Source organism: Salvia miltiorrhiza, chromosome 1 (assembly GCF_028751815.1).
Source record: "Salvia miltiorrhiza cultivar Shanhuang (shh) chromosome 1, IMPLAD_Smil_shh, whole genome shotgun sequence".
Lineage (NCBI taxonomy): Eukaryota > Viridiplantae > Streptophyta > Magnoliopsida > Lamiales > Lamiaceae > Salvia > Salvia miltiorrhiza.
In genome coordinates this window covers 68,190,678-68,201,436 of record NC_080387.1, presented here as the reverse complement: position 1 = coordinate 68,201,436, position 10,759 = coordinate 68,190,678, and the positions used below count along the sequence as shown (strand labels likewise).

Here is a 10,759-nt window from a genome sequence, read left to right as displayed (position 1 = left end):
AACAGGCACAGCCATTTATTTTAATTATAAAGTGCACAATATTTTCAGCATAATATCTCTAATGGAAATTCCTTACTTAAACAGATGTTTATATATTATAGAAATATATATATATTCCAAATTTGTGAGTGGGGACGTTTCCCACTTCGTAATGACTTAATTTCCACCTTTCCTTTTGATTTATTTTGAGTTGTATGGTTTAATTTATCCGAGAAATATCGAATACAGAAACTTGTACAAAATTGGCCTAAAAAAAGTGTTAATATCTCCAAATAACCATTTTACTTAACAAAAGGTTAATATGAACCACAAAAATAAAAATATATTAATTTTAATCATTTTTTATGTAAATATACTAATTTACCCTTAATGAAAATAAAATGAAATAAATAAATGAAATTGAAAAACCTGAAATAAAAAAACCTAACAACAAAATAGAAATTAATTCAAACTACCTCACCATGGCATCCTCAAAACAGAATCGTTTCGTCTTCCCCACACCATCCCGCCGCCCACCCACCAACCAACTGCCACCCCCTCCACCCAGGCCAGGGCCCTCCACCCCCACAAATTTCCTTCGACTCCCTCTTCCCATCCCCTCCGCCGTCCCCATCTCACCCCGCCCTCCAATTTCCCAGCCTGCCGACCCCTCCACATTTCCACCCCCACATCTAATTTCTCAGCCCGCCGTCCCTCCGCTCTTCACCCGTTTTCCTTTTTCTTTGTGAGTATAAAAAGATTACTTCCATCTCTTAAGCTCGTCGATTTTGGCTCTGCGAAGATCTTGGGTGTTAGTGTGAAAATTAATGATGCACATGGCTAGTATCGACGGCGACGGCGTCCGTTTAGAGGGAGGTCGTGGGAAGCCGGCTGGAAATTTTGGGGTTTGAGGTGATTTTTTTTATTTATATTTGTAGCTTAAATTTAAAATTTAAAATTATTGATAAATTCTAAAATAAAATAATAGTAATGGGTATTTTGGTAAGAGTGTTTATAATTAATATATTATTATTTTTATAAGTAAAATGGCTATTTTAATATTTGCCTCAAAAAAAAATTTTGAACAAAATTTATGTGGTGCTACTTTATCACGCAGTGATGCGTGACGGTGAATTTCACACGTATTATTTGCTAATTGCTAAACCACTCAAAAATAAAAATAAATAGAATAATTCGAGGACACGTGTCCTCCGTTTGTGGTGTGTGTGAGATTTGCAGTGGCCCACCGGCTAGCCTGAAATTTCCCATAATCATGCGCAAAATCGACTCCATCACTGCGAACAAAATCCAAAGTTCGAATTGAGTAAAAACTTCATCGAGATGGCGATCTCTCTTCAATTTTGCCGCATCTCAACGCCAACCGAGCTCCCGGTGCCAGAGACCAGGCTTTTCCGGCGGCGGAGGCCTTCCTCTCTGCGGTGCGCCGCCGACGGAGATGGTGCCTCGTCGTCGGCCGTCGCCACTGACCCTGCCGAGTTTGATGCGCATGCTTTCCGTCGCAACTTGACGAGGAGTAAGAATTACAATCGGAAGGGGTTTGGGCTTAAAGAGGAGACGCTCAAGCAAATGAGCGAAGAGTTTACAAGTATGATGTTCTCAAATCTCCCAATTTATGCGGAGAGAAACGTGAATTTAAGATTAATCTTAAGTTTTTAGCATCAGAAATGGCTCTATGTTTTTTGTTAATGCGCTGATGGACTTGCTTTGACTTATTATACCTGCTATTTTAGGAACTTTATGGAAATTTTGCTCTGTATTTTTAAGCACGTGTTTATATGTATATGCTATTGGTTGTTTTGATTATGATTTATTGATTTTTTTGGGTGTTTGTGACCAATTTCCGGATTGTGTCGTTTCAGGTGACATTATAAAGAAATTGAAGGAGAATGAGAATGAATATACATGGGGGAATGTTACAGTGAAGCTTGCAGAATCTTATGGATTTTGCTGGGGGGTGGAGCGTGCGATCCAGATTGCTTTTGAAGCTAGAAGACAGTTCCCCTCTGATAACATGTGGCTGACTAATGAAATGATCCATAACCCCACGGTTAATAAGGTTTGTTGTTTACTGCAACCTTCTTTTAGATACATAGGGCTCAAAATCACTAGAATTGGTTTAGAATCCCGTTCGATTTGGTTCATCTGCTTCTGTGCAAACTTCTTTTTGTTGACTGCCTCTTTCTAATTGTTTGATATGTGTGTTTTCAACTCGACTCTTATAGAATGCATTTCTTACTTTTGATTGGTTAGAAATCTGTATTATGAAGAAGCAATCTTCGAGCAATAAATATAGTTAGCTATCTAACTTTCCATCTGCAGATGCTTGAAGATATGGAAGTACAAACTATTCCAGTAAACGAAGGGAAGAAAGAATTTGAAGTTGTAAGTGAGGGCGATGTTGTGGTTTTGCCTGCTTTTGGGGCTGCCGTCGATGAGATGAGGATTTTGAGTGAAAAGAATGTTCAAATAGTTGATACCACTTGCCCATGGGTGTCTAAGGTGCTTCCCTCTTCCCCACCCCAACAGCTTTCAGAAGTAGTCATTCTCTTTCATGTTAACGTATATAAGTCGTTGATAGGTTTGGAATACTGTTGATAAGCACAAGAAGAAAGATTATACTTCAATAATCCATGGTAAATATAACCATGAAGAGACTGTGGCTACTGCTTCTTTTGCTCGGAAATATATCATTGTGAAGAACATTAAAGAGGTAATTTGACTTTTCTGCCTCATTTAAGGTCTATATGGAATAGATCGTTGTTGTTTAAGTAGACATGATGACATTTTGCAGGCAACATATGTATGTGACTACATCTTGGGTGGTGGACTTGATGGATCTAGCTCTACTAGAGAGGCATTTCTCAAGGTACGATGATTATCAACTGCTGCTTTTAGTATCTGCTTATGCTGGGATTTCATGTGACATGGTTCTCTTCTGCAGAAATTTAAATATGCAGTATCCAAGGGATTTGACCCGGATAAGGATCTTGAGAAAGTTGGTATTGCAAATCAAACTACTATGTTGAAAAGTGAAACAGAGGAAATTGGTCAGTGATTATTACCCCCAAAGCATCTTGCTTAAAGCATTTTCACCAAGTGACTTGCATTGCTGATGCTTTCATTGTGTAGGACAATTAATCGAGAGGACCATGATGCGCAAGTATGGAGTCGAAAATACTACCAACCACTTCATGAGTTTCAACACCATTTGCGATGCAACTCAAGTACAATCTCTCTCTGAATACTATTTCAAAGTTACTCCTGATAAATTGTTGTGTACTTTTCTTGTAGAAGTGATGTGGATATATATTTAGAAGTGCTTTCATAGTGGTGTATCCATCTCATATGGAGTATTTCTTTTCCTAACAATTATTATCAATTTATCATACAGTTAAAGACATTTTTCTTCACAGAATCACATTTAACCATACCTTATTATATTTAGGAAAGGCAAGATGCAATGTACAAATTGGTTGAAGATAAGGTGGATCTCATCCTTGTTGTTGGCGGATTTAACTCAAGTAACACTTCGCACCTACAAGAAATTGCAGAGTTTCGTGGAATCCCATCGTATTGGGTTGACAGCGAGAAAAGGATAGGTCCTGGAAACAAAATTAGCCACAAGCTGTTGGTATGCCTTCTAATCTTTCTCTCTTATTAATGTCTTTGAGCTACACTAGCCTTCCATGATCGTCTAAATTATTCTCCATACAGCATGGCGAGTTGGTGGAGAAAGTGAACTTTCTACCAGATGGTCCTATCACAATTGGCGTCACATCTGGTGCATCAACTCCTGACAATGTGAGTATGCTGCATTTTCACTTGCTACTTACAGTAATATAGGGTTGCTGCTAAATAGATCGATTCACAACATATGCAGCTGTCAATTATCTTTTCTTGTGAATTATCCTATCCAGGTTGTTGAAGATGTTCTGAAAAAGGTGTTCGCCTTGAAGCGTGATGAAGTATTGCAAACGGCATAAACTGCTTTGTGGTTCCGCGTTAGCTCAAAGCGATCAACAGTTCGGTGAATGGGTTTAGAAAGGGCAGCGCGTCGTGTTCCCTTGCTCGTTGTATATATGTATACAGAGTAATACAAAGCCTTCTCTTGTATACAGGGGGCGTTTAGTCTTATTGTAAACTTTGTATGCGAGTGGCTCTGAATGGGAAGTAGGAATGCATCCTTACCATGCTTTGATAATAAGGGAATGTGATAGATAATTTTTATTTTTATTTTCTCAGCAATAGGATTCTCATCAAATATGGTATGGATAGATTCATAAGGTAAAATTGGAAGATTTGTGGTGTTTGAGACGATGTATTGATTTTCTGAAAACGAAAAATATCTGGGTATTTGCTGGTTAAAATGGATCTTTGTAAAAAAAGATTTATAATTGGATGATGGATATGTGATGCTGCAATAAAAAGTAGGTTTGTTGGGTTTTCGCACATAAAACATGGAGATTAAATGGGCTTTGAAAACCATTGTTGGGTCCTTACTAAGTATACTGTCTACAATTATTAAACGTTTTTTATCATTAGAAAATGTTTCTTTAAGTCATTAATAAATATCTATATATTTATTATTGCTTGTTTGGAACAACTTTCTACTATGTTCTGCATTATTTTTCCTTTTTCTCAATAATACAGTGTGCTGCTGTGATATATAGTTTTTTCTCCATTGGCATTTTATTTTCTTTAATAGCGAGGAAATTCATTAGCCGGTCAATCATACAGGGGATTCTTTTTTTTTTTGAAATACTATCAATATAGTTTTATTTATTTATTTAATTCGGTTATGGAGGAATTGGCGAAAGGCGGTAAGTTATTAGTCAATGACTCGAAACACACAAATTAAAGACGAGTTGGACTTTCTTCCAACTAGATTTTCCTTATTCGTAAAATAAATTTAAAACTTAAGTAGTGTTTCTAAAATTTAATTAGGCGTGCACCTAGGCAACAAGCTACTTAATTTGAACAAGGGTTGGTTGCTCTGGTCCCTTTCAATTTTGTAGAGTTGTAGTATTTATACAATATTTATTTTTAAATTGTTAATATTTCAAAATCCAAATTACGTCATCAAATTTAATAATGAACACAAAATTCACTTTTTGAAAAATACATACGCATGATCTATCTAGGACTGCAAAATTCGCCTAAGTGCCTTAAACTGGTCAAGTTAGATGTGGTAAAGTATGCAAAATGTTAGATACCAACATATTAGTATTATTCAAAGGATAAAATATTATCAAGAATTCACTTAAATATCGGGTTAGAAACATTTATTTTTGAAAAAAGGAAATTCAAAGAAAGATCGAAATTAATTTTGACTGCGAAGCTAGTCAGGTGGTTTAAGACTGACGAATTTGTCACTATATCAATTAAATTCAAAACTGGCTGCCTTATTTTATTAGAGGTTTGGTCGAATGGACCTGTAATAATTCGCTACATTGAAAATATGTATTTAAATATGTTTGGCGGAGTAGCAACGCTAGCAACATTTGAATATAAATTTCGGAAAACGACATCGCCAACGTTTTTTTGTGTTTTGAAGTCAAATATTTTATCAATAGGAGTATTCAATTATATTTTATTTTGCCTAAACAGCTATACATGCTACGTGCAGGGGCGGAGCTAGGGGTGGGGCGGGGGGGGTCACTGGGCCCCCCTGGAATTTTAAAAAATAATAGGTATATTTTCGTAATTTTAGTATTAAAAAAATAAAATATGATTTTATCTTTTTATAGTTTTTGTGAGGTATAAACGACGTTGTTTCATACAATTTAATTAAAAAAATCTTTAAATAAGCAAGGGATGTATCCTGTATTTGCACCATAATTTTCAATATTCAGTAATTTTATTGCAAATTATTTTCGTAACATGAATATTACGTGGAGAATTAATCCACAAAAATTCCAAGTCAACAATCCGACAATCAGAAAAAATTGCGAGGGACGAAATTGCAAAAATTGAAAAGATGATGATTTAATTCGTCACATTTTAAAAGTCACATTAAAATTGTTAATTCGAAATAGTTCATGATTTTATTTGCCAAAATCCTAAGTTTTATCCATCTTGATTTTTTGAAGTTGTTTTGTATGAACGAAATGCATTTTTGTAATTTAAAAGATATTTATAATTGTGTTAATGATTATTATTTATTTTTAATTTATTTTAATTAATTTATTATTTTTTAAATTTAATTATTATTTTTATTTAAAAAAAATTGGACCCCCCTGAAACGAAAGTCTGGCTCCGCCCCTGGCTACGTGTATTGACTGAACATGTTCAAATGAAAATATTTCAGCCGATAATAGCAAAATCTATTAATATAACACCTACAGTCAGGCTAGTTAGCCATTAAAATATTTCAAACGAGAAATTCATATTTAATGCAAATTTTCCACATTAATTTAATACCAGCAGGTGTGACTTTACATGCTGTATTAAACGATTATACTCTATCATGTACGTATTCCATTAATTTTAACAATTATACTCTATCATGTACGTATCCAGTCGTTTCTAATAATCGGATCATAAATATCGTCGAAAGCTATTTAACGGTACTTTTAGATTGTCAATTTGACATTGCATCTTTGAATTGCGTGAAACTATACGAGAAGATTTTTAGCACAAGTTTTAAGTTTAGATTATAATATTGAAAACTGAAATAATGATTTAAGAAATTTAAAGTCTATGATCTCAAATATCGGTTCAAAATTTTGAATTTTATTGATGGACGTCCGTCAAATTGATGTTTTTGGATTAGGATTTTGTGTTTTTTCACGAACATTTGATTGAGAAAATTTGCGTGGATGTTTTGTAGATTAGGCAAAAGAGATTTTGATCGCAATCTCAATTTCAACACTCGAAAATTGAATTACTCAGAATTGATGTCACAAGAAATTTAACATTTTTTAATAATAATAATAATAATATATGTATAAATTTATAATTTTAATTTTACATATATTAACATAGTGTATTTTTCTACAAAGTACTATATATATTAACACGTCAGAGTTTCATAACTACTTTTGCAATAACTTAATATAAAAATCAATCAAAATCTAGATTTGTTTCACAAATCTACTATTTTAGCTAATCGAATAAAAATTACAAAATTCATACAAACGTTCAATTCTTTTGACTATTACTCCATGCTTGTTGCTCTAGCAGTCAAACATTGAATAAAATTAAAATTTCACCGAAGAAATTGGAGAAGCGGCATCAAACGTCAACCTGCATCGTGGTTTGGAATCAATTTAGGAGAGCGACAAATACAAGGAAAATCCAATTAAAAATTAATAATTTAATTAACTTGATTTGGTGAAGAATGCATCAGCATTATTTATCACATTAAAATTAAATAAATGCAATTCGACGAAGACGACTCTGGCAAGAGATAAATTGCCGAAATCCACTCCAGCTCTGTAACAATCCACACTCGCAATTCATTTCACATGGCGATTTCTCTGCAGTTCTGTCGCATCTCGACGCGCACTGAAATCCTGTTGCCGGAGGCCAGGTTGTCCCGGCCGCGGAGGCCTTCCTCCCTCCGGTGCTCCGCCGCCGGAGATGGCGGCGCCTCCTCCTCCGCCGTTGCCACTGAATCCGCCGATTTTGACTCAAAGGTTTTCCGTCACAACCTGACGAGGAGTAAGAATTACAATCGGAAGGGGTTTGGGCATAAAGAGGAGACTCTCGAGCAAATGAGTCAAGAGTTTACGAGTATGATTTCCGAGATTTCTCCAATTTTGCGTTTGTTATTGGTTTGATGGACATAAACGTGATTTTTATTTTTTCTTTTCCCGTTCAGAAATTTAATTTTAGTCTGTTAATTAGCGCTGGTGATCCTGCTGCGTTTACTTTTGATGCCTACTACTTTTAGTAATTTTATGGAATAACGCGACCTGTTTTGTTTAAGTATCTCGGTATAAATTTACGTTTTGTGTGTGTAATATTAGTTATTTTTGTTGATTGTGATTATGATTCGTGATGTTTTTTGTATGTGATCGATCATTTTCTGGATCATTTCAGGTGATATTATAAAGAAATTGAAGGAGAACGGTTATCAATACACATGGGGGAATGTTACGGTGAAGCTTGCTGAATCTTATGGATTTTGCTGGGGGGTCGAGCGTGCGGTTCAGATCGCTTATGAAGCTAGAAAACAGTTTCCGACTGAGAATATCTGGCTGACTAATGAAGTTATCCATAACCCCACGGTTAATGAGGTTTGTTGTTTATGTCAATCTTCTTTTCAATATATTGGGTTCAAAGTTGCTGGAATACTTAATAATGATTTTGGAGGGAAGCATCATATTCTCTTTGAACTTGTTTATGTTGTGGTAGACCTACTTCTATGCATACTTTTTTTTTTCTTTTTTTTTTTCTGTGGGGATGTTGATTGACTTGTAGCAATCCTTGTGCTTTTCATGGCTCTCTGCATTGGTATTCAAGGATCTATGAGCTGCAATCTCTTGCAATCTTATCAGTTATAAGCACTTCTAATGCATCTTCTAATTTTGAAATATTAAATTTTCCATCCCCAGAGGCTTGAAGAGATGAATGTGAAGATTATTCCTCTTAACAATGGGAAGAAAGAATTTGATGTTGTTGACAAGGGTGATGTGGTGGTATTGCCTGCTTTTGGAGCTGCTGTTGATGAGATGAGGATTTTGAGCGACAAGAATGTTCAAATAGTTGATACAACTTGCCCATGGGTGTCTAAGGTATTTCCCCCTGTCCTTCCCCAATAGCTTTTTGAAGTTTCTATTTGCATTTTAATTTATGCATGTTTCTGTTATAAGGTTTGGAATACTGTTGAGAAGCACAAGAAAGGAGAGTATACTTCTATTATCCATGGTAAATATTCCCATGAAGAGACTGTGGCCACTGCTTCTTTTGCGGGGAAATTTGTCATTGTAAAGAACATGACAGAGGTAATTTGAAATTTCTGTTTCATTTTAAGTTCTATATGCAATAGAGCACCAGCATATTAATAATAGACATGATGACTTGCTGCAGGCAACATATGTATGTGATTACATCTTGGGTGGTGGACTTGATGGATCCAGCTCTACTAAAGAAGCATTTCTCGAGGTAGGCTTATTATCACATACCAATTTTAGTATTTCCTTGTGCTGGGATTAGGCTTATTATCACATACCAATTTTAGTATTTCCTTGTGCTGGGATTTCATCTGACGTGTTTCTTCTGCAGAAATTTAAATTTGCTATATCCAAGGGATTTGACCCGGACAAGGATTTTGAGAAAGTTGGTATTGCGAATCAAACTACTATGTTAAAAGGAGAAACAGAGGATATTGGTAAGTGACCACTCCGCAGTATGGTGCTTAAATGTTTGCACTATGTGACTTGCATTGCTAATACTTTATTCTGCAGGAAAATTAGTCGAGAGGACCATGATGCGCAAGTATGGGGTTGAAAATGCTACTGACCACTTCATAAGCTTCAACACTATTTGTGATGCAACTCAAGTAAAATCTTTCTCCTAATTCTATTTCTCAAAGTTTTTGTTATTTGCTAATCTTGTATGAGTCCAAGTGTTCCCTCTTGTGCATTATTGGTTTTTATGGACGCAATGGCAGTGCAACTCTTTCACTTGTTTATGGACTGAAAGGACTGCTTTTGCCTGTGTGTGTGCATGCACACGTTTTGTCCTGGTAGAGAAGTTTCTGGAAGTGATTTTATTGTGGTGTATACATCTCAAATGTTTATTTTCACAACACATGACAAAGACCGAGCCGTTATTTAGTAATCATTCAGCTCAATACATTTTGCTTCATATTTGACCATACCTTACTATATTTAGGAACGACAAGATGCAATGTATAAATTGGTCGACGATCCAGTGGATCTCATCCTAGTCATTGGCGGATGGAACTCAAGCAACACTTCTCACCTACAAGAAATCTCAGAATTGCGTGGAATTCCATCATATTGGGTTGACAATGAGAAGAGGATAGGTCCTGGAAACAAAATTAGTCACAAGTTGATGGTATGTCTTCTAATCTTTCTATCTCATGATTGACTCTGAGCTGCATGATCCATCTTTAACAATCTTAACGATTCTCCATATAGCATGGCGAGTTGGTGGAGAAAGAGAACTGGATGCCAGAGGGGCCTGTCACAATTGGCGTTACATCCGGTGCATCCACTCCTGACAAGGTGAGTTTGCTTGGTTCTTGTTTCCCATATCATTTCCCAGCTTTGTCAAGCCACTTACTCGTTTGCAACTCGGGGATAACCATCTGGATATGGAATTCCCGAGCATCTGCATCGCCTATGATTTTCAAACGTTATGACAATGCCACTTCAAGGATGCTATCTTGCTGCTAAATATGCCTTCTTTTCTTTTCTCTGGATTATCTTTTCCAGGTTGTCCAAGATGTTCTTGAAAAGGTTTTCGAGATGAAGCAAGCAGAAGTATTGCAATCGGCTTAAACTCTGCTACATGGTTCAACATTGCATTGATTAGTTCAAATCCATCCGTTGATTAAGCCATCTTGTTTCCTTGCTCTGTGTAAACTATATGTAGCTGTATGTATGAGTATCGCGTAAACTAATACAACCTATTACTCTTTGATAATAAGGAAAATTTAGTTTTGGAGTTCTGTTCGCAGTTACAACAGGATTCTGTGCTTGAATAATAACATGATTTGTTAGGTATTCCCCACTCTCTCACTCAGTTGTACCAATTCTTAAAACCAATTTGTATATTTTCAAAGTTA

The 10,759-nt window shown here is 35.7% G+C and overlaps 2 protein-coding genes across 3 annotated transcripts; both read left to right on the top strand.

The window, feature by feature from the left end:
* The first annotated feature begins 477 nt into the window (after positions 1 to 477).
* On the top strand, positions 478 to 4,233 carry LOC131005386 (4-hydroxy-3-methylbut-2-enyl diphosphate reductase, chloroplastic-like). Its single transcript, XM_057932342.1, has 10 exons — positions 478 to 1,585; positions 1,860 to 2,056; positions 2,320 to 2,499; positions 2,579 to 2,710; positions 2,792 to 2,866; positions 2,942 to 3,047; positions 3,130 to 3,224; positions 3,446 to 3,631; positions 3,715 to 3,801; positions 3,918 to 4,233. Exons 1-10 carry the CDS (start codon positions 1,321 to 1,323, stop codon positions 3,981 to 3,983), a joined length of 1,389 nt encoding a protein of 462 aa, XP_057788325.1. The 5' UTR covers positions 478 to 1,320; the 3' UTR covers positions 3,984 to 4,233.
* Positions 4,234 to 7,234: 3,001 nt separating this feature from the next.
* Positions 7,235 to 10,642, top strand: LOC131005379 (4-hydroxy-3-methylbut-2-enyl diphosphate reductase, chloroplastic-like). Of its 2 annotated transcripts, XM_057932326.1 has the most exons (10): positions 7,235 to 7,734; positions 8,044 to 8,240; positions 8,559 to 8,738; positions 8,817 to 8,948; positions 9,034 to 9,108; positions 9,229 to 9,334; positions 9,411 to 9,505; positions 9,841 to 10,026; positions 10,110 to 10,196; positions 10,407 to 10,642. In XM_057932326.1, the coding sequence occupies exons 1-10, from the start codon at positions 7,467 to 7,469 to the stop codon at positions 10,470 to 10,472; spliced, it is 1,392 nt and encodes a 463-aa protein (XP_057788309.1). In that variant the 5' UTR covers positions 7,235 to 7,466; the 3' UTR covers positions 10,473 to 10,642. The 2 variants fall into 2 exon arrangements, with proteins under 2 accessions (XP_057788309.1, XP_057788308.1); XM_057932325.1 differs by having other exon boundaries at positions 7,304 to 7,734; positions 10,110 to 10,642.
* The last annotated feature ends 117 nt before the right edge of the window (positions 10,643 to 10,759 follow it).

Bases quoted from the DNA above. Each gene is read 5' to 3' on its own strand.
- LOC131005386 (XM_057932342.1), top strand. From the start codon at position 1,321: ATGGCGATCTCTCTTCAATTTTGCCGCATCTCAACGCCAACCGAGCTC. The intron at 2,057-2,319 runs GTTTGTTGTTTA...TTCCATCTGCAG, and splicing joins ATAACCCCACGGTTAATAAG to ATGCTTGAAGATATGGAAGT. The intron at 3,802-3,917 runs GTGAGTATGCTG...TATCCTATCCAG, and splicing joins GTGCATCAACTCCTGACAAT to GTTGTTGAAGATGTTCTGAA.
- LOC131005379 (XM_057932325.1), top strand. From the start codon at position 7,467: ATGGCGATTTCTCTGCAGTTCTGTCGCATCTCGACGCGCACTGAAATC. The intron at 8,739-8,816 runs GTATTTCCCCCT...TTCTGTTATAAG, and splicing joins CTTGCCCATGGGTGTCTAAG to GTTTGGAATACTGTTGAGAA. The intron at 9,109-9,228 runs GTAGGCTTATTA...TTTCTTCTGCAG, and splicing joins CTAAAGAAGCATTTCTCGAG to AAATTTAAATTTGCTATATC.